This window comes from Silene latifolia, chromosome 8 (genome assembly GCF_048544455.1).
Source record: "Silene latifolia isolate original U9 population chromosome 8, ASM4854445v1, whole genome shotgun sequence".
NCBI lineage: Eukaryota > Viridiplantae > Streptophyta > Magnoliopsida > Caryophyllales > Caryophyllaceae > Silene > Silene latifolia.
Window position 1 is genome coordinate 31273056 of NC_133533.1, and position 22131 is coordinate 31295186.

The following is a 22131-nucleotide window of genomic DNA, read 5'->3' on the forward strand; positions in this document are numbered from 1 at the left end:
TACACTGTTGATCGTGTCATATGGCGGGTGAATGAATGGGTGACTACGGGAGGATCAATACATCTATCAGGGCGACTAACGCCCCTTGAAATGTTTTTCTCATTTATTTCCTTATATGTTTGTTGCATTTGTACAAATTGCAAGGGCTAGCTAGATCACTTAAGAGGCCGACAATTAGATGATAATTCTTTTGAGATCATGCTAATTTTGAGTATATGTGGATTTAATAATTAATAATGTTCTATAATAAGAATGTGTTTTATTCCTGTAATCAATTTAATACACATTTCTGTTGTACACTTCATAAAACCAACGATTCAGATAAAACCGTCTTATGGTAAAACGATGTGAGAATTTGAGGTTTTCAAGTTGAAAATAACACTGAAACCTGCAAATACTAAGCATGTCTTACTATAAGACAGTCTTATGCAAAACATGACGGTCTTATGCATCAGCCCAAGTAATACTAAGCTGCCCACTCTGACTCACTGGAACACCTAGCGCCTTCCAAACAGCCTTAGACGCAGCAACGATATTATACCCACAAGGCGGGTGATAACCCTCTGCAGCATCACACCCTTTGGTAGAATCACATTCATCAACCACCTGAGCCTTGACACTCTTCCCATTCGCGCTTATCAGAATCGACTTTCCACACCTGGTGCCTCCATTGTACCACCCAGTTGACAGCGCAACAACTGGTGTAGTATCAGAATGGTACTGGCTGTCACACTTTGACGGACCTACACCTCCGCTGTTCTGAAAGCTTCTGAGGGATAGGATTCCCGGTGTTTGGCTGGTTACGTCTGGGGAACACTGGAAGGTGAAATAAACTTGGTTTTGGACACAGCAGTTTGAGCTGCATTGCCCTGCTGGTGGACTGTTACCCCTGAACACACCTGTTGACCTGCAATTCTGTCCTTCAACTGTTACACTATTGGTTATTATTGCTATTAACACAATAAATGAACCATATATGATCAAATTCTTCATCTTATCTCGGGTTTTTTTTTTTTCGGTATTTGGATGATTGATATATGATAGATATGAAATAGATAAAATAAAACAGCATTATATATAGTTTCTGAAAGATGAAATTTGTTGATTTGATATGTGTTTATTGACTTATTGTAATTAGATTATCTGTATTATTGTTATTGTTAATGTGTGTCAATATTGGTGGCTTGTTGAAAATGCAAGATTTGATTATTTGGTTAAGTGGGTCCAAAGAGTGCAGTGGTAGTCTGGTAGAAGATCATGAGTGTCAAAGAAACCAAATATCATGAAGTATTAATACAATTTTGTAGGTGAGAGATTAGAGTATGTTTTCTGAGAGATCGTCTCACGTTAAGATAATGTGATACGGAACATTAACACACTAGAAAGTGGAGTTGGAAGGAAAAACTGAAAAAGTTGGAATAAAAAGAGAACCTATTATGAGAGGTTTCATGATAAGATTATCATGAGACTGTCGTATACGAGAATTAGTGTAGTTAATGTATGCATCATGTCTGATCTCATAGGTACGAAATTGGTAAACTTTGACATTTTAGACATTGTGTTTTATGATTTTATCCATTACTGAGTCATACGCAAATGGTATTTGCTTTTGGCTGAAATCATGTTTGAAACAACTGAAGATCAAGACGCCACATTTCTTGCGGATTATGTAGTAGACTGTATTTAAAAGAAAATGATCTAGATCTAGATCCGAAGTTGGACTTGGTAAAAACATAGCCGACTTGATATTTGTTTCCAAGTATGTATTCTTTGTAAGGGGGTGTTTGGTTCACCCAATATAGGTATGAGGTATGGGTTTGGAATGAACCAAACCCATACCATGTGTTTGGTTGACAAAAGTGGAGGTTTGATACCCATATCTCAAACCCATAAGGTATGGGTTTCTCATACCCAGGGAGGGGGGTGGGTATGAGATTGATACCCATGGTATCAAATTACAAATATTAAAAAGTGATAAAAACAATTGTAAAAAAATCATTTTATATATTTATTTGATTAAATTTTCTCTACATGATTTAATAGTATAAAAATTATTATTAAAAATATTGTATTTTGAAAAGTTTTTAGCTTTGATTAGTTTCTAACCCCATACCCCCAAAATTGAACCAAACACAAGGTATGAGGTATCAAATTCCAACCCGATACCACTCAGGTATGATTCCCGATTTCAAACTCATACCCACGCGTGAACCAAACACCCCCTAAAACATTGTAGGATTTGAGTATTTTTATAAATATTTTGTCTTTTGTGCATACTTTAGTTCAGTTAATTCTTAAATCTCTTCCTCAAAACAAAAATTCATAAATCTCTATAAGTGTTATGTTGTACAGAACATAATCACAAATTCTCATTTATGACGGATAAAATCCATCACTCTGAATAGACGTGAGACAAAGAGACAAGTGGGAGGACAAGTGGAAAAGGGATGTGAGAGGTCTCTTTGAAGAGACCTTACAAATAAAACTCTTTGAAACATAATTTGGTGTCAAGTAGCTCAAATGACCCGATTGCATCAACAATAGCTAAAACCGACCATAACCAAATAATAACCCTTTAGTAACAAATCAGAACCCATAGATCGACTAGCAAGTGGCAAGTAGTCATTAATTTGAACTAAAATGACTCGAACTAAAATGACTCATACCCGAACTAAATAACCTCAAGATGACCTGTTTTTTCAAAACCTCAATAACAAGACACTATAAACATACCCAAAAGTCCTAAACCTTGTATAAACTGATCATACATACTCAACCCATACTATATAGTACACCGAAATGACCTCATCCAAACTCGACCTAACAAATAGATGGGCCCGGCCAGCCATATATATGAGCCTTAAATAATGAGAGTATAATCTGAATCTTAAAAAGAGCCAAGCTCCATTCTCAGGGCTGAGCTGCTAGTAATTAGATTAGACATTACATTAGAGTAAGCCTTAAGAAGATGAGATTATATATACAGGTAGATAAATGCTTCATCCACGCATTAGATCAATATCAACATTTGAATTTCTCATGTCCAATGTTTGCCAGCCACCCATTGTAGAGCTTGTTATCTGATTTTGGATTGGTTGACTACTTTGTGGACCCACTCTTGTACCATCAATTGTGTATTGTTGTGAATCTCCTCCACCTTCTCTTCCTTTTTGGCTATTTTGATTCGTGTTTGGACTTGTCCATATAAAGCTTCCAACTATTACCTGAACGGAAATGATAACGTCAAAGAGGAACCGTATTACTATTGTGTGATTATTAGTATTTTAATTGCTCGGTTTTCTGCAGATGTCAACTAATATAATTTAGTTGGTAAAGTCATTAGCAATGGTAGTCATGACCTGGTGTCAAACCCCTTCGACATTAAAATCGCCCTTGTAACTCCTTAAAAAAAAAAAAAAAAAAAAAAAAAAAAAAAAAAAGCCTAAACTTTACTAAGGTGTGTTTTAGTGGTTGTATATTGACCCTAACAAAAAAGGAGTTCATTTGAAGCCAGATAATTGGTATGAAAAAACGGCTCAGTAAATTGAACCGCTATTTAGGTTTGACGGGTGGTTAATTTTTTTATTACGGTTCATTTATGTGAGTAAACAAAAACCATTATTTTAAAAAAAAAAATTGATATTAAAGAAAGTATTAATATGTTTTCATCTAATTTTCATTGTGAAATAAGTAGCAATTAGTCGATGCTCGAGACAATTACGATTTTGGATCATCCGAAAACAAAGCCTCAATGTTGCTAACAAATGAGTAATTTTGGGTGCATATGACCCTAATTAGGAATACAAGTGGCAAGTTACCTGAATTGGGGTGGCCGCGATAAGCATTCCAGCAACTACACCACCAATGACACGACCATCAGAACCGGCGAGTGAAATAGTGAGATCGCCACCTTGTTTACGGTAAGGGTCATTAGCTACGAGCAAGAATGAGCCTGACATGCTCAATATGTCAAAGCGCCCCTACATAAAATAAGCCCATCTCAGACACTTCAGTATAAAACTACACAAGAGGCTGAAGGGTAAGGGGTTAAGGCCTAAGCCAATGTATGTTAATACCTCATATGTAATGCCCCCATTGGGATTCGAAGGATGCCGTATAGTCGCTGTTGAGACTGCACCATTTGCTGACAATATACATATAGCTCTACCCCCTTTTTGAGCAAATGCAAGCATTTTTGCCGATATATCCTGCACACAGTGGTATGACAGTGAGTTCACTTCTATCCTCGCAAATTTAAAACCCAAGTCATGAGTGCCGAATATTGTATTATCATTGTTGTATGAATGTAATTTGATGAGACATATCCATAAGCTACGATAAGAGATGCTGAAGTCTTACTTCCCCTGTTGTTACTGTGATGACATGAGGAGTGAAACCGATACCAGCTGAACTAGACACCATTCTTCCTGCCAAGAATATGAAGCAACAACTAAAGATGTCAGTACCCACACAAAATAGCCGTTTCCAAAACTCAGCGCCGTCTTGCAAACAATTTAACCAACAGTTGGCATTTCAGTTGTTAAGTGGCATGTTACTTAAACCGACGCATGTACAAACAAAAGTTATATTATCTCGAACTCAAATATTTTACCAAAGGGAGCCGGTTGTTGTTGCTGCTGCTGCTGCTGCTTTCGACCACTACCAGGAGGCCGCCCTCTACCACGCTTCTCAATCGAGGCGTTCCCTGCTTGACGCGCAGCTGAAATCGAAGAAAGGGCCAACGCCGCTCTTCCATCAGCTCCATATTTCCGAGGCCTTCCTCTTTTTCTTCGCATTGGCGTTGCAGACAGCTGCAGAGAGGCAGGACCTGCACCAAGACCATTGGGTAGACCAGTTTGATTGGGCTCGAATACTAGCCCCGGCCCTGAAGAATTCCCCATGACATTAGATTGGAAAGGCATCCCGGAATTAGACAGTGAACTAACACCTTGGGAATGGGCATGGGCATGGGCCCCAGGTAACTCCATCATTCCCCGTTGCATATACAGCGGAGCTGTTCCTGGTATTGGCATACTTTCCCTTCTATCCATGCATTTAGCTCACAAAAGCTCGAAAAAAAAAAAAAAAAAAACCTTTAAATTCGATTTACTTTGTTAATTGATGATTTTTTTTATTTTTTTTTTTGCATTCAAGGAAAGAAAAAATTTGTAAGGAACATCATTAAGAAAAATAAAATTAAATTAAAGGGTCGCTATACGCAGCGGAAACAATATATATACGATACGATTATATAATTTCAAAGAGTTACCAATTTGAAAACTCTGTGAGTTGCATAGAAAACTCGACTCGATTAACAAACTCAATCTTTACAACAAAAACTGAAAACCCATTTAGGAAATGAACAGCTATGAAATGGGTAGTTAATGAAACACGAAAAAAATTAACAAAGAAGGTAAAAATTTTGTTGAATTATGAAGTGTGTTATGCATAAGTGGGTAGTTAACTTTATCTCATCTCTAAAAATGAATGTATTTGTTATGTGGAGGTTTATGTGACTCTGGTGTAACTGAAGATGACACTTCACTCACTATCAGTTAAGCAGAGTGACTGATGAGACGAAATCGACGCTCACTATCGATCTATCTATCTATCTATCTATCTATCTATCTATATACGGAGTATGAAGAAGTGTTTATAGGGGGAATGAAAGGAAAGAAGAAAGGAAAGGCGTTTGTGTTTGTTGTGGATAAAAGCTCTTTTCTTAATCGATCATCCATGATCCATTTTCATCCTTAGCTTTTTCAGCTCTTTTCCCGTGTACCACAATCCTCATCTTAACTATAACAACTAACTATAGAGAGGGAAATATCAAAGTGTCTTGTGTAGTTGTGTACATGCCTTATTTATCTAGTATCTACTACTTATGTTATTCAAACTCGGGTTCAAGTGTCGGACACCCCTCATTGTCGAATCCGATTAATTTCCACTAAATTTTCAATTTATTGGCCTAAAATGAAGTGTCGAAGTATCGTGTCTAGACCTGGCAAACAGATCGGGTCGTGTCGGGTTCGTGTTCGTGTCACATGTAAACGGGTCACAAACCTTCCAACCCAAACCAGACCCAATTAAATCTCGTGTCGTGTTCGTGTCGACCCACTTACATAAATGGGTCATCAAGCCTCAACCCTAACCCGTTAATTTCGTGTCGGGTTCGTGTCGTGTTTTCGTGTCATGCCCATATTTGGAAAGTTTTAGTATATTTATGTGACGGAGAATCAAGAAAAATTAGGATTAATTTAGTAAACAGGTCATTCGTGTTGGGTTCGTGTTTAGAGAGCTCAACCCAAACCCAACCCAATTAATTATCGTGTCGTGTTCGTGTCGACCCACTTACATAAATGGGTCATTAAGCCTTAACCTAAACCCGTTAATTTCGTGTCGGGTTTTCGTGTCAGCTCTAATCGTGTCGTATCTGGCACTTTTAAGTATTGTAAATGTGACCAATATGAAAACGACAAATGATGAATATTTAATTAATTTTCCCTCCAAGGTTAATCAATGATTAATATTGTCACGTCATCAAAATTTAATGTTCATTTAATGACTGTTACATTAGGGGATAACATGGGTTGATGGGTACAATGATGGAACGTTAAGGGTACCATAGACAAATTCTTAAAATCTGGGGTACTATGAGAAATCTAACAAAATTAAAAGGTATCATGAGAAATTTCCGTTAAAAATATTAATCGGAATTGCTTTTTCACATACGAAATTTACTTTTCCACATACACTTTTTCATTAACTTTCCATCTAGTGCCCTTCTTCCCTAAAACATAAGTAAATTAACTCCTATTTCAACATTTTCCTAAATCTAATCTAATTACTCCAAAAACTTGAACAATTAATCCTAATTCATAAATTAATGAAAATAATTCTTTTGTTTATTAATTATTATTACAATTTACCTAGACCGTAAGAGTTTTGTTGCGATTTTTCATTGTAAGAGATGGGCGACAATGAGCACCTGCGCAAAGTTTTTTCATTTTTCGATCAAAATAGAAAGTTGAGGGGATGCTCTAGCCAATGAAAATTGGACAATGAGAAAGTCATAAACACAATCATGATGTAGACATAGATAAAGCCATCCGTTAACAATATTGACATTTTAACAGTCTAAGCTTGTAATTGATGAAAGACGGTTCACTACAGCACAGTAAACCAATGATGTTTTTGTTTGCAAACTTGTTTAATTTTAGGTATCTTTGATTTGGTTTTATGAAATTGAATCCGTTGAATGTTTGGCGCGGTGGTGAAGTTTGGTTGGCGGTGGCCGGTTGGTGGGTAGGCCGGTGGTAAGAGAGGGAATTGATGGGTAATTGGTTTTGAGGGAGAGGGTTGCGAAAAATGACAAGGATAAAGTCGTAAAAAGCGTATGTGAAAGAGTAAAATCCGTATGTGAAAAAGCACAACCCATATTAATAGGATTATGATTTTGTAAATCTTACTACAAATTTAAATATTTTTTTTTTGTCATATAAATTCAATCCGTGCTTCATTCTATTTGGTTCAGGACCATAGCGAAGATCAAAGTAGAGTAAATGGTGAACTTTTGATCAAACTAAATAAAATACGGTCCGGTAAATAGTCCGGTTCGGTATGGTGTTTGGTCCGGACACGCATGTCCAAAAGTATCAGAATAACACGAGCATCAACATTTCTTATTTAATAAAAGAATAGGTGAATTCAAAAAATTTCCAATAAAATGCACGTTTTTAAATATGGAAACTAATAACAATTAATTTCATTCGCTGCAAATTGATGAGTTATGGACCAGATTTGCGTTGAACGATTTGAGTTGAAATCTACCAGAAATCGCACAAGCTTTGTTGCTGAAGAATTTTGATAAAACGATTGTTTGCTATATTTGAGAGAGAGTGTGTATTTGGGCTTTTGTATGTTTTATTATTTTAGGGAAAGAAAGTATTTTGGGCTAAATGATAAGATTTGAAATAAACCCTAAATTTTCAGCCCAATGAATAATAGGAAGTTAGTCCATAAATTTGCTTAATGAAGGAATTTGGTGAGGTCGGCCGTCTCGCCATAATTAACGGCCTCACCGGATTCAGATATATATATATATATATATATATATATATATATATATATATACCTTGTATGTATTGTACGAAACCCCTTATCTCCCGCCAACGCCATTATCATGCTCAACAAACAACTCATTCAACAATTACAAGGCGCCAAAAATTTAAATTATATATATTCATTACATAGTAGGCTTTTCAAATCTGGGTTCTTAAATGAAACCGTCACCACTAATCATCTCATCAATGGGTACGTTAAATGGCGCCAAGTCAATCACGCACACCAGTTGTTCGACGAAATGTCTAAACCAAACACCATCTCGTGGACTTCGCTCATGGGTGGTTATACTGCAGCTGGGTCCCCACAAATGGCTCTTCTGCTGTTTGCAAAGATGCCTAAAAACACGGTGTTGCCGAATGAGTTTACGCTCTCAACTGTCATCAATGCTTGTTCAACACTTGCTGATATAAAGGCAGGTGAAACGGTTCATGCATATTCTGAAATCTTGGGTCACCAGAAAGACATTGTGGTGTGTAGCACATTGGTTGACATGTATGGGAAATTGAATAATTTGGTGGCAGCAAGACGGGTTTTTGATTCAATGACGCAGAGAAGTGTTGTTTCTTGGACATCAATGATTGCAGGGTATACACGAAATGCACAAGGGTATGAAGCGTTACAAGTTTTTAAGGAATTCAACCTTGTTGAAAACAACCCTCCTAACAAATTTATGTTATCGAGTGTAGTGAATGCTTGTTCGAGCTTGGGAAGGCTAGTGTATGGAAAAGTCATTCATGGAGTTGTAGTGAAAAGAGGGCATGAATCGTACGTAGTGATTGCTTCTGCACTTGAGGATATGTATGCGAAATGTGGTTGCATTGACATGTCCCTTAAGTTGTTCAGACACATGCAAAATCCTTGTGTCATATCGTACACTTCTATTATCATCTCTTCTGCTAAACATGGGCTTGGAGAATTGTCCATTGAGCTCTTTAATGAAATGATTCGAGAAAAAATCAAGCCAAATGAAGTCACATTCCTCGGTATCTTACACGCTTGTAGCCATTCAGGGCTCGTGGACAAAGGCCTAGAGGTACTAAATTCAATGCATACAGTATATGGAGTGGTTCCTAATGTAAGGCATTATGGTTGTGTGGTTGACATGCTTGGAAGAAGAGGCCGTTTAGATGAGGCTTACCAATTAGCTAAATCAGCGGAAATCCCTCGAGATAGAGAGGGCGCTCTAGTATGGTCAGCCCTTCTCTCGAGTAGTAAGCTTCATGGTCGGGTTGATATAGCAACCCAAGCTAGTAATTGCCTGTTGGAAGCCAACCAACAACTAGACAGTACTTATGTGTCAATGTCAAATGCCCTTGCATTGGCCGGAAACTGGGATGATGCTCAAAGTATCCGATCTGAAATGAAACGAGCTGGGATTAGAAAGGAACCTGGTTGCAGCTGGGTCGAAATTAGGGATTCGGAATATGTTTTCTATGCTAGAGATGTCGAATCATGTCCAAGAAGCGATGAGGTGTTGAATTTATTAGAGGACCTTGATAAGAGAATGAAGGTTCTCGGTTTTGTTAGTAGCGGAATGGTTTTCGTGGATGTTGAAGAAGAATCTAAGGCAGAGTTCTTGAGTTTGCATAGTGAAAGGCTGGCATTAGGGTTTTGCTTGATAAGTATACCTAGAGGAGAAACTATTCGGATCATGAAGAATTTGAGGATGTGTAGAGATTGTCATGAGGCATTTAAACTCATTAGCAACATAGTTGATAGGGATTTTGTTGTAAGAGATGTTAATAGATTTCATCACTTTAGAAATGGGTCTTGTAGCTGCAGAGATTACTGGTGATAATAAAAACCTTGGTTACAAAATTTACATCTTTTTTCAAGTTCGGGTTCAGTCAATTGGGTTTGCATAATTCGGGTCTGTTCGGGTTAACTATTATTAAGTTATTTATGGATAATAATCGGTGTGTAACAATAAACATTCGGGTTCTAGTCAAGGTCGGGTCTTGAATTCGGATGTCGGTCGGGTTATTCAAGTCTGGTCATTCGGCCGGATCAAGTTTGCTAGGTCTAGCTTTGTCCTTTCACATAACAGCATACGTTTTCTAGACACCTCCTGTGTCATCCTTATGAAGTGTTGGCTAAAAGTCTAAAACGCCGGTTGTGTTATTTACTAGTAGGATTGGCTAACATAATTCTGTAAGCAATATACACCCAGCTAATTGCAGCAAGACATTCTCGCTCCACAGACTGCTAGATAGCCAGATAACAAAGCATCCCGACTATAAGTTTAATAACGAATAGGCCGAGGAGAAAGTGCATTCAAAAGCATGAGATGAAAAACATTTCAGTCCATATAAATTCAACCATGTATCACAATTTACAATTCCCGTCTCATACAGAGTCTAAGTGCTGAAATCCTTTTTTCATTTCATGAGGCTGATGAGGCCGAAATTCACAGAGTCGGCTTTTCGAGGCTTGGTTAGACATGATTCCAAACCTAATCATTTAAATCACTGGAACAATGAATCCATCCACCACAAACTCGCGTTATAACACTAACCAAGCACAAGTTGCCTAATTCAAAATGAATAGGTCACATTCGATATGGGACTCTTTACCAGAATCCCAGATATATTGAGTTTAAGCAACTACATGCTAAAGTAGAGCTACCAATTTGATCCGAGCCAGCTACATCTAAACTATTTCAAAACTTACAAACACGAGTCATGTGAGATTGAATACTTAAAAACAAATCTAAAAACTGGGAAGAAGCAAAATCTACCATTACTACAGAAAACTCTCAACATCGTTTAAAATTAAACGAAAATCAATTATCTACATTTCTCTTCGAGTATTTGTCAAGAATCACAAAATGCAAGCTTCATACAGCTTCAAGTGTCTTTGTCTAACTACCATCCATCAAAAATATCCCTCTAGTACAACACTATTGCCCGAGATCCTCGTTGACAAATTTTTCAAACTCTTCCTATGGGTTAATATCATGTCTGCCAATGGAGACCCGACACCATTTTCCACCCAGTATGGTAAAATCTCCACCACAACTTTTTGTAACAAGTTTGCCTCAAGCCCTTCGACCAAAATTTCCCCTAACCCATCAAATTTTCCCTTCAAATCAATTAACACATTGCAAAATCCTTGTTTACTGCAATAATCAAGGATAACATCCAAACTAATGTGATCCAAAACAACAATTTCAATCCCTTGATGAGATATTTGTGGTTCTAAAGGTAATTCTTTGTCTGCAAATACAATTGGCATGAAATCTCCTTCAATGGGTAAGTTGGAAACGGGGGAGAGAGCGTCATGGTTCTTAGCTATGAAGATGTGTTGAGGTTGACGAGCGTTAGACTCTTGCGATGAGAAGAAAGACCATTGTTGGGTCATTGAGGTAAGTGAATGTATAACTGCATCATATTCTTGCAGCAATTTTGAGTAATATCCCCCGAGATTGGAGACACTTTCTCCTAGCTGTTCGGAATATTCACCATTCATTGAGATGGAGTACCTGCAGGTCGGTAGTCAGACTAGTCAATCATCAACTCAAATTCAAACAAAAAGCCGCATAATGAAACACCAAAAGAACTCTCAGATTTTTGGTATATAGTACTCAACTAATTTAAGAAAAATTTAGGGAATTTTCAACTTTGGTTCCCGGAGACCTGTGTTTTGAACATTTCTCTTCAATTTGGTGGCTTGAGGTTTAAACTATTTCTAGCATAGTTCAATTTATCTACATTAATAATGTTTCTAGCTTTCTACGGACTACTCGTAGAAATGTGCTAAATTCAACATTTAAGCACATTGGTCAACAAAGTCAGAAATAAGTCCTACCTTAAATATGCCTTCTCATATGGATAAATGCGCCTATTCTAATATTAGGTTCCTAATCATAGGTTTGAATTAAGTCAAACATGAAAGCACCAAAGTGGCCATTCTCCAAAATCTAATGAGCCGAGATTACAATAACACATACAGGAAAGTAGCAATGTCACAGCTGAAAGGAGAATCAAGGAGAGCATTATTGATCTACTAATACATATGCATGCGGTTCGAAATCATAAACTTGATGAGTGAATACCAGTAGTACTCTGTGAAGGAAGAAGAATAAGCTTACCTAAGAGTAACAAAAGGCTTTCCATAAAGCATTCTATGGATGAATGCTTCATTAAGCTTCTTGCACGATTCTTCCTCAACTCCAACAACTACTTCAATGCCTGCTTCTCTGAGTTTATCAATCCCCCTTGAAGAAACAATAGGGTTGGGGTCGACCATACCAACTACAACTTTCTTAACTTTGGCTTTTATCAACGCTTCACTACAAGGAGGAGTTCTCCCATGATGATTGCACGGTTCTAGGGTAACATATGCAGTTGCATTCTCAGCCAATTCCCCGGCCTCCCTCAAAGCAAAAACCTACAACGTCCACCTCCAAATCAGCAAACCTATAAACACAATTCATAAGACCACAAGGCGAGAAACTTGTATTGTATTTTACCATGGCATACATTGGTCACTGAGAAAACATCGAGAATTCAACCAACTCACTAGAAAACTAGCTAGCATGTCAGGAATGTCTATGAACAGAACACACGAATAACAAGCTGCTCCTACAATTACTTTTTCTCAGACAAAATGCACTACTTCAGTTATGCACAAAAAACTTTCTTTCTGCAATTTCATTGCATTTAGCAGCTAGAATCAAACCTAATTAAGCTCTACAAGGTCCAAATGTACGCAACCTTACCTCTAGCAACCAAAAATGTTCCTATCTATCACAATTCAGTAAGTATTGCTTGTGACCGTCACAAGGTTGTAACGTCTCACAACCCTCTTTCCTTTGTAAAGCGGTTGTAAGTGCCATCATAACTTGTGATCGTCACAAATAAGAATTTGTGATCAAAATATTTACTACATTGCAAACTACAAACTTCCAAACAATCCACAAACTACACAACCAAATCATAAATACAATGTAGTGATTACTACCTCAGCATGAGGCATTCCGGCTTTCGGGTGAAACCCTTGACCAACAATCTTACCATCTTTAACAATAACACAACCAACCATAGGATTAGGACTAGTACAACCAAGTGCATTTCTCGCCAACTCTAAACTCTTCCTCATATAATATCCATCATCAACATTTTCACTACTCTCAAACCCTTCTACACTCATTGCTCTTACCAAATCAACAAAATTTCCCAAATTACAACATTCATAAGAAAACCCTAGATTGAATTTTGACCCAAATGAGTTTTTTCCAAAAGTTGACAACTTTTTATGTGAATTGGGAACCCATTTGGGTGAATTGAATAACCCAGAAATGGAATTACACACTGATGAAAATTTGATGTGGATTAGTTGAGGAAAATCTGGAGTTAAACCGTGAGTTGAATGTGAAAGATTAAGAGAATTCATGAATAATTTTGTCAAAATTTAGTAATTTAATTTGCATTTGGGGATTTAATTTAAAAAAAAAATGAATCAGGCAAAAATTAAAAAATAGAATGTCTGAGCCCGGGTTCGAACCGGGGACCTCTAGTGTGTGAGACTAGCGTGATAACCGACTACACCACCCAGACTTGCTTGTCAGCTTTAGAAAACATGATTTACTAGTTCTTGACTGTTGTCGAATTTCTTCCAATGATTTCTTGCTAGTTCTAAACTCTTCCTCATCCAAGTCGTCATTTTGGCTTTTCTATCTGGCTGGGTTCAGATTTTTTACCCCTAATGTCGGAAAGTTAACCAATTAGTGAGAAAATGCAAACTTGCAGATTTTATGAGTGTTAAATAACCTACATGGGCTTCACAAGAGATATATCTCCTATGCATGTTATCTTATGGTATTTTAAAAGTAACAAGGTGATGTTAATTAAGTTATGTTACTCTAACGCTTTACTTTGATTATATGTGTGCGACATTTAAAGTGTTTTACATGACACGACACTTTGGCACTTCATTTTAGACTAAAACTTAAAACTTCGTGGAAAATAATTGTATGCGCTCTGACACCATATCGTGTCCGACACTTGCAGCTGAGTCTGAGTAATAATGTTAAGTTTTACCACCGGCAGCTTTTTGAATACTAAAGTACAATTGCGACAGACAGATTGAGCATGTAACTAAGCTAGTTCGCGAAGCTATATGATGTCTTGCAAGCATCGTGAATAATCTCGATTTCCTCCTAATTTTTGCCTAAAAATACCCTAACCTTCGTTGCTTTGTTAAAGCTCTCCATCTGGAGAATCCTGGCCTCTTAGGCAGACATCTCCAACAGAGAGTTCTCAGCGGGTGATGGTGGAAAACCGATGTCGGCACTAAATTGCTTAATGATAAGAGCACCCGCAATGAGGAAATTACACAATGTTATCGATGATGGTGGATACCCGGTTTATACCAAAAAAAATAAATAATATCTTTATTAACATCTTGGACATGCCCAAGATTTTAAAAAAGAATGAATGACTGCATTTCTAAGAGTTGATATATTAGGTGCAAATTTAATTGCGTATAATGATTTTAAAAAGGTGCTAGTTGTTCACTGATGCGAAACTGTATAACAAATAACAATTGTTTTACCACTGTAAATCAAGCTAGTGTACTGTAAATCGCGATAAACCTTAATTTTACTCTTCTTCTATCTGTATTACTTCATATTTGAATTGATAAGAATAATTCTCCGTATTATTTGCGTACAGAATCAGTACTTTATAAGCTGAAGCAATCATACAACCCTAATTTACAAATCTAGCACAAAAACATATTCCCTGAGATGCAGTCTTACATAGAATGGAGTTGTCACTCTTATGGTTCATCCGGTGAGGCCTGGTATTGTCAGCAAAGACGGACGCCTGTACTTTAGTATTTAGCTCTGATGGCTGTCTGAGGAGCTCTAGCAGCCCGAATCAGACCCTCTTGGACGAGTGTTACGACAAGCTGGTACACAAAAGATCCAAGTTACAAGCACGTCGTCAACAATGGCAATATTGCCCTATAGCCTAACAAATTCTATCTATTGCAGGATATGGGGGCCAAAGATACCCATCCCTAACACAATATAGAAGGCACAGGCAATTTGGATAATAGAGAGCACTGAATCTCTGAATTCATTTTTGAAGTCATAAGAAAATAACGAGTGGAAAGTACCTCCCCATTTTTATTGAACATTTGACCTGAAACTAATCCACGAGCTGCAGAAGAAGTTGAACTTTCCATCTGCAGTTCAAGATCCACATTAGCCTGTCTAACCAAAGTAAATTAACCAGTCTAGTCGATACCTCATAGTAGTGCATGCACTAATGCATTCTTACCACGAATAACAACCAATCGTCAGCTTTAACAGGCCTGTGGAACCATATCCTGAAACGAAAAAGAACAACAACGGAGCCTTAATCGCAAAATAAAATAAAGTCGGCTAATATGAATTGTTGACCCCAGATGATTAGGAGCTGTAAACCAGACGAGATATAGGTCTTGTTTAAGGAATAACATAGGAAAGAGCGCCTCAGTGAGAAAGAACAGACTATTGTCGGAAAAAAATACACACCATAGGTTAATATCTCACAAACGGAATAGAGATTTTACGCAGACATGCATCTACATGACAGAAAACAATCTAACACATAAGGTACTGAAGCATACAATATCAAGCACATACAAGACTAACAAGTAAAGAAAAGTACGAGGGAGGCGCTCACGTGTGATTCAAACTAAGGGCGCTTATCTTCAGACCCCTTCGACGGTGAGGATTACAAGTCACTTCAACAAACATAAGATCCGAAGCATATGCCACCACACATCTGAGGAGCAGATATAAATATGGTGTAAATGTCAGCATGAGAAATGAGAAGCAGTCCTTAAATGTTCCAAGCAATGTCCAAAACCTACCGTTTCTTTACTGTGACTTACCTATGCAATGCTTGATCATCTGATAATTTGCCTTTTGCTTTGAACCAATATCTTAGCCTGAAAATTAAAGTAATGATTGATATGTCCAGTAAAGTTCAAGACCTAAATTTGGTAGAGTAATTTCCTCTATTTATTTCGATTCACTATGTTTACATATGGCACAAATTTTAAGGGCGCGGGTTAGTGGGAAGAATATACAGTACATGTCATGTGAACGGAAAGTGCAAATGGGTGGAAAATTGGAACTAGAGATGTATTAGGCGGGTAAAATAGGATATCGCACTGCATACAGGGATTACACATTATTCCTGCCATAGCCCATGGGTGATGAGGAAAGGGTGATTGTACATCGTATCTGCTTCATACCCGCCAACTACCCATTTATTACTTTACCTAATATCATTATGCCATTTTAAAATTACAAATCATGAAGCAAAATCAGATCGATTTGCAAGTTTATTGCGATTAAAATTAAGTTTTATTAAAGAAAAAATAGCGGAAGAAGTCATGGTTGAGATGGGCGGCAAGTAAATAAAACGGGTATGGTTTTAGAAACTTAGGTGCTGCAGTTGACATGGGGACATATTTCCTTTGGTGGGTACGGGTGTGGAAATATTCATAATGAGGAATATACTAGAGAGGAAAATGCACCCAATCCAAATGAATGAGGTATGTATGATGAGATAACCTTGCTGGGGATTTGGTCTGGTTTGTAGAAGTGTTTGGGTCACAAAATCGTATGTCAATGGGCCAAATAGCATGTTCTGTCGTTGCCACCTTGTTTCGATAAGTCCTGTCACAAACATGCTATTAGCAAGGAGATATCAACAGATAAATAAACAAGTAAACGTGCATCATTTGGTTTAAGCTTTCACATTGAAGAGTATAGACTATAGACTATAGAGTACTCAGTAGCAGGGCCACAAACAAGATTTAAATTGTAGGGGTGAGGCGGGGTGGGGTGTAATAACAGTAAAGTTTGAGTTTGGGGGTTGACAGCGCAAGTACAAGCATTAATACAAGTAAAAAAGATATTTATAATCACCGTAACTCGATGAGACACATCATCTCAGCTCAAGGTTTTAGTGTTTTACAGGGGGGGAAAATCCCTGAACTACGAGGTTGACAGTAAAGACACACCTTGGAAGTCGGGGATCAATTATACGCCTTTCACGTAGCTCATCCATAGATAGTAACTAAAGCTCAGGAACCAAAACATCAGCATAAAGAACATGTCATTCCAGCCTACGGAAAGAAAGCATATACAATAAAGTGAATACCGTATCCGGATCTGGAACCTGTGGCATAACTGCTTCTTGGTGTTCAAAGCCCTCCTCCTCTTTCTGCAGGAAAAATGGAAAACGACAAATTAACAATGTCTCATCATAGCTGTTGAAAACAGCAAAATGTCTCACTAAGCTCTGTATGCTTAGTTTGTCGTGAAGTAGCATGGTGTCAAATGCAAATTTCCTTGTATATCTTCTGGAAACATCCTGTATCTGTTTTGAACATAAGGGAAAAGCTTCTTGCACTCAACCCCTTCAAATTTGAGTCTTTTTGAAGTGTAAACGTGCGTACACCGCCGTAACCCATGGAAGCTATTAAGAATGGGGTCATCTTGTCGTAAAGCTGTCATCTTGTCGCCAGACTGATAATATCTAGACAGCGAACTAATTCATTTGAGCATCTTACTTAAAGATTTTAATAAATATTAAGTGATGAAAAAACAGCTATTCTCAACTTATTTATAATACAGTGGTAAGACTTAAGAGTATGGATCAGAAGGCCGTGAGTAAAAGGTAAATTACCTGAAATGAAGCAAGCAACGTGAATACAACATTTCCGTTTTGAATTGCATCCACTCTTCTGGTCGCAAAGCTCTTTCCATCACGAAGGCGATGTACTTCATATAAGATAGGAACTGCCAAATTGAAGAATTCAATGACACAAGTTTTTGGTAGACGAATGAACACCCAGCATACTAATGCATAACAGTATGTTTTATTTTGTATATATCAGTTACCAAAAAGAGGATACAAGAATTATTAACTTGTCTTCTTATATGAGGTAGGATGTTATTGCAATTTTACAAGGACGAAAAGAAAATTAATTCAGCAAAAGGCCCAAAAAATAAACTGACCGTCATAATCCCCGACAAGGAGAAAATAAGCTTGCAAATGATGGGCGATCTTTAAACAATCAACAGTTTTTGATGCAGCAGCTAGTGCCTACAGTGTATAATAAGGAAACAATTGGTTGCCATATGAAGTATATAAATTACAATTTACACAATCCTCAAATACAAATACATATAACTCAGTACATTCAGCAAAAGCATGTAGCAAAACTTACATGGGCCATAAACTGTCCTCCAAAAACCTTCCCAAACTTTATAGCATAGGGCAAGGTGATTCCTTTAAATAAATTGACCTACAAGCCAAAACAACAGCATATGGAAATTTAACACAGAGCACAAACCGATTTGAACCAAGGTCATGACTCTCATGAGTATCACTACTACCAGCTAAACTAGATGACATTTGGGAAGCCTTTGTATTATCACAGATAAAGATACTTGACCTGACATAACAGAACAAATAAGAGTAACGACAGATTACGTCATCACAGAGACAAAATACAGGACATGGTGGAACTACCTAATAGGATACTTGCATATTTTTCGAAGAAAACACAAGTTATCACGTCAGAGTAAGAATCCTCACAGTTGGTCAATGGTGCACGCTAAGCTAGCTGTTAAAGTCATTCAAGTGTGTTATTCATGACCCGAGTTCAAACTCATCCGTATCAAAACAGCCGTTGTGACTCCATTTACACCAAAAAGATAAAATAGTTGGTAAAATGGACAAGGCACACATACTTCAATTGGATCCACATGTAGTATGCTTTCTACCGGTGCGCAGGTCTCTTGTATTTCATGAGCATTCCAGATGGATTTTGGTTGCAGCAAACAGCGATGCTCCGAAGGTAGTATCAAGCAGGTCAGCTATCACAAACAGTGTCGAATAAGCACACCAGAGGAATGAGTAAAACTGGAAACAAATTTTTTGAAATATACTTCTGGATCAAATGAAGAGGTCTCTAAATTGCTTCATTCATTGTAATAATAAGAAACTTGGATTACAGCAAATTTGCCAATGACAGCCGAGCCACTTTATCATTTTTAATTAGTCTTGTGCGAGATGGTCTCATGTTAATATAATATGTGAATAGCCCAATTCAACCAAATTCTCCACCGTATACCCATTATCCCACTAAAACAAGGAATTTCAGAAATAACTATCTATAGTATGAGTCCGTTTCATCACTCGTGATCGCGTGTACTCATGAGACTGTCTCATAAGTGAGTCTGTGGTTTCCAAAATCTCGAAAATAACCCTTTTGGTAAAGAGTACCTTAGTTAATGCAATCACATCTGCCTGTTGCTCTGATGTTGGAGCACCTACAAAACCATTTATGTTAACTTTCAAAAAGTACAGGAATTCATGAAATATATGTCAAAAAAGCAGACGCAGAAATGTGACCACCAATCACAGACCAGTTTTTATTGCCTCCAGCAAAATGACTACAACATCATTACAGATAACTAAAAAGGAGTACAATACTCACCATCGCCAAAATAGTCATAGCGTTTCAACACAAACTCTGGGCGAATATCTTCATCAGAATTTCCACAAACTTCAGCCTAAACATTATGAAAGACGAAGAATGTTAGCAAAACTCCACCAGGCAATAAATAAATCTCTCATGATATTTATCAGAGAAGGTGAGCTTACCTCTCCTTCCAAAACAAAATATACACCTTCGCTTTCCCCATTTCGAATAACAAACTCTCCCTCATCTAATACAGAAAATCAAAAAAATGACAGTTGTCAATCCCTTCGACAAGATATCAGATATGTAACAGCAAACAGTAACCTGCTGTCTTGTGCCTATAAAAACAGGTTTTACTCCTTTGAATTGGTTGGGACACATAATGAATCACATTCATATATTCAATCATATATTTTGGAATTGCTCATTAGTTTTTGGCACAAATAGTTAAGAGAATATGCGTAGTAAACGATTAATAGGAGTAAAATAGGAATGATGATTGTTACTTCTGATCCATTAATTTGATCAAGAAAAGAAAGTAACGCCAATTCCAAAGAATAGAAAGGAGTGACATTCATATACGCAAATCACGGCAATACAGTTAAGCAAATGGAAACTATACAACGGAAAATCAACCAGGCATACGACCTCATGAAATTTTTAGCCTGACAGTAACAACAATCAGATCAGTACACGGTTTTATCCATTAACTAAGCAACATATGACTTCGTCTACCAATAAATGATGCTTCAACACGAAGCATTACTGCATCAGAAATTCAGAATTACACCACAGCAAACTAACAAAAAATAACATTTTTCATTTTCCCACTGGAAAATAATTATTACAGCAACAACATTACCCCAATGCCTAAACGGCTCCTCCAAAATGTGAGACAAGGAGGTTGGATGTACGCAACCTCACCCTTGTGCTAGCAACACAAAGAGGTTGTCCGAATGACCCATAATGAAAATTGGCCTAAGAACTGCATCGAGTGACTCTACTTCGCAATAAAATGAAGCGCATCAGTTTAGTGAGCCAATTTGCTTTATTCCACCATAATACAGAACCCAAGAATCAAATGACGAGTCTTAGCCTCCATTGGAAATGGAAGAACTACAAAATAATAATTACTCCATCCGTCCCAATCATTTGTTTACCTTTGATCAAAATACTCCTCCCAAAGAATATACTCCGTTAAAGGTAACCAAATAATTGGGACGGTGGGGTATTATTATATAAAAATACCCTATCAGGAATATGATCACAGGAACCATTAAAGCAATGAACTTTAATTAATTACCCATTAAATTATATCACCATAATCACAAGCCCAATTAAATCATTAAATTGAATTTTAAATAGTACTTAAAAAAAGTTACCAAAATGCTTGAGTTTGATAAGTTGAGCAATTTTTCTGATAGATGAACTGGGTAGTCTCTGAAGCAGTGGAACTCCTCCTAAAAACTCCACCACTAACATTTTATCCAAATTAAAAATTAGTAAATTAATTCAATTGCATCATAAAGTTAGATCAAATAAAAAAAAAGGTGAATTTTGATTATTACCTGATTCAGCATTCATCTTTCTGAATTTAAGTAGAACAAAAAATCAATGGCAACCAATATATTGCAGTTAGTTAGTTATATAGTGTGCAAATTTAATATACTCCATTATTAGTAGCAAAACTTAAATATTGTGCTTGTCAAATCATTGGAGAAAATAACGTTTCTAACAATGAACATTTCTACAATGAGTCAATAACCAATAAAAGAGTCAAATCGGGGGTTGTTACTTTTGGTCTTGGCCCTTTGGTTACACAAATCCCCTTTGGTTACACAAATTCTCATTTGTGACGGAGGTACTCGTCGCAAACTTGTGACGGGTACCATTTTCTCTCACAAAATGTCCATTAAAAGGTGAGTGGGAAGCACATAGGGGGTGCTACACCTTGTCTACTCTCCCCTTTTGTGAGAGGTCACAAACTTGTGACGGGATTATCACTAATTAGGGGGAAATAGTTTGTATGTAGTAATAAACAGTAAACTTGTTTCAATAGCATGGAATGGAATAGAATAGAATAGAATATGAATGAAGTTTGATACCAAGGGGGAAGTTGGTTATGGGATTCTAGGGGGTTGGAATGGAGTTACAATCCATTAAGTATCTAACTTCATTCCAAAAGACTCCAACCAAAATTGGAATGGAGCAAATTTATTCCAATCCATTCCAAGAGAGCCAACCAAACACCCACTAAGGAGAGCTGAATGACACAATCAATTCGAATTATGAGTATGATTCACTGTTTGAATTTGAGTCTAGTCAATTTTGCTAGATTTATCTACAATGACAAAATTTCAAATAAAACTACTTTATAAGTCAATGTTACATTTTATTTAGTGATGTAACGAACTATGCACTACAAGTACTATATATTACTCCCTCCTATTCACTAAGATGTTCCATAATTCCAAAAATGGCAAATTCACTAAGTTCTTCCACTTTCCTTAT

At 37.1% G+C, this 22131-nt stretch overlaps 5 protein-coding genes and 1 non-coding gene across 6 annotated transcripts; 1 reads left to right on the plus strand and 5 right to left on the minus strand.

The window, feature by feature from the left end:
• Positions 1-334: 334 nt before the first annotated feature.
• LOC141596694 (putative ripening-related protein 1) lies at positions 335-1046 on the minus strand. The gene has a single exon (XM_074416921.1). The coding sequence runs from the start codon at positions 991-993 to the stop codon at positions 445-447; it is 549 nt and encodes a 182-aa protein (XP_074273022.1). The 5' UTR covers positions 994-1046; the 3' UTR covers positions 335-444.
• A 1778-nt stretch (positions 1047-2824) lies between these two features.
• On the minus strand, positions 2825-5394 carry LOC141596690 (AT-hook motif nuclear-localized protein 11-like). The gene is made up of 5 exons (XM_074416918.1): positions 4613-5394; positions 4360-4427; positions 4077-4208; positions 3819-3980; positions 2825-3224 (listed from the first exon to the last, which is right to left on the minus strand). Exons 1-5 carry the CDS (start codon positions 5049-5051, stop codon positions 3000-3002), a joined length of 1026 nt encoding a protein of 341 aa, XP_074273019.1. The 5' UTR covers positions 5052-5394; the 3' UTR covers positions 2825-2999.
• A 2733-nt stretch (positions 5395-8127) lies between these two features.
• Positions 8128-9944, plus strand: LOC141594269 (pentatricopeptide repeat-containing protein At4g15720). The gene has a single exon (XM_074414393.1). It carries the CDS (start codon positions 8183-8185, stop codon positions 9917-9919), a length of 1737 nt encoding a protein of 578 aa, XP_074270494.1. The 5' UTR covers positions 8128-8182; the 3' UTR covers positions 9920-9944.
• A 921-nt stretch (positions 9945-10865) lies between these two features.
• Positions 10866-13584, minus strand: LOC141596695 (riboflavin biosynthesis protein PYRD, chloroplastic-like). The gene is made up of 3 exons (XM_074416922.1): positions 13087-13584; positions 12215-12513; positions 10866-11605 (listed from the first exon to the last, which is right to left on the minus strand). Exons 1-3 carry the CDS (start codon positions 13516-13518, stop codon positions 10999-11001), a joined length of 1338 nt encoding a protein of 445 aa, XP_074273023.1. The 5' UTR covers positions 13519-13584; the 3' UTR covers positions 10866-10998.
• A 24-nt stretch (positions 13585-13608) lies between these two features.
• TRNAV-CAC (transfer RNA valine (anticodon CAC)) lies at positions 13609-13682 on the minus strand. Its single transcript has one exon. It is a non-coding gene; the product is annotated as a tRNA-Val (tRNA).
• A 1032-nt stretch (positions 13683-14714) lies between these two features.
• LOC141596696 (acyl-CoA hydrolase 2-like) lies at positions 14715-21389 on the minus strand. The gene is made up of 17 exons (XM_074416924.1): positions 21189-21389; positions 21003-21095; positions 19803-19867; positions 19636-19711; positions 19422-19468; positions 18887-19012; positions 18361-18438; positions 18149-18236; positions 17817-17929; positions 17289-17351; positions 17149-17204; positions 16697-16801; positions 16009-16065; positions 15798-15899; positions 15411-15459; positions 15247-15315; positions 14715-15036 (listed from the first exon to the last, which is right to left on the minus strand). Exons 1-17 carry the CDS (start codon positions 21202-21204, stop codon positions 14959-14961), a joined length of 1281 nt encoding a protein of 426 aa, XP_074273025.1. The 5' UTR covers positions 21205-21389; the 3' UTR covers positions 14715-14958.
• Between the last annotated feature and the right edge of the window lie 742 nt (positions 21390-22131).

Coding starts and splice junctions, on each gene's coding strand:
- LOC141596694 (XM_074416921.1), bottom strand. CDS start 993: ATGAAGAATTTGATCATATATGGTTCATTTATTGTGTTAATAGCAATA.
- LOC141596690 (XM_074416918.1), bottom strand. CDS start 5,051: ATGGATAGAAGGGAAAGTATGCCAATACCAGGAACAGCTCCGCTGTAT. Junction 4,209..4,359: donor TCACAGTAACAACAGGGGAA/GTAAGACTTCAG, acceptor CACTGTGTGCAG/GATATATCGGCAAAAATGCT. Junction 3,981..4,076: donor ATGGGGGCATTACATATGAG/GTATTAACATAC, acceptor TATTTTATGTAG/GGGCGCTTTGACATATTGAG.
- LOC141594269 (XM_074414393.1), top strand. CDS start 8,183: ATGCTCAACAAACAACTCATTCAACAATTACAAGGCGCCAAAAATTTA.
- LOC141596695 (XM_074416922.1), bottom strand. CDS start 13,518: ATGAATTCTCTTAATCTTTCACATTCAACTCACGGTTTAACTCCAGAT. Junction 12,514..13,086: donor CCGGAATGCCTCATGCTGAG/GTAGTAATCACT, acceptor TGGACGTTGTAG/GTTTTTGCTTTGAGGGAGGC. Junction 11,606..12,214: donor AAGCCTTTTGTTACTCTTAG/GTAAGCTTATTC, acceptor ACCGACCTGCAG/GTACTCCATCTCAATGAATG.
- LOC141596696 (XM_074416924.1), bottom strand. Junction 19,469..19,635: donor CTATGACTATTTTGGCGATG/GTGAGTATTGTA, acceptor ATGGTTTTGTAG/GTGCTCCAACATCAGAGCAA. Junction 16,066..16,696: donor CAGACCAAATCCCCAGCAAG/GTTATCTCATCA, acceptor TTTAATTTTCAG/GCTAAGATATTGGTTCAAAG.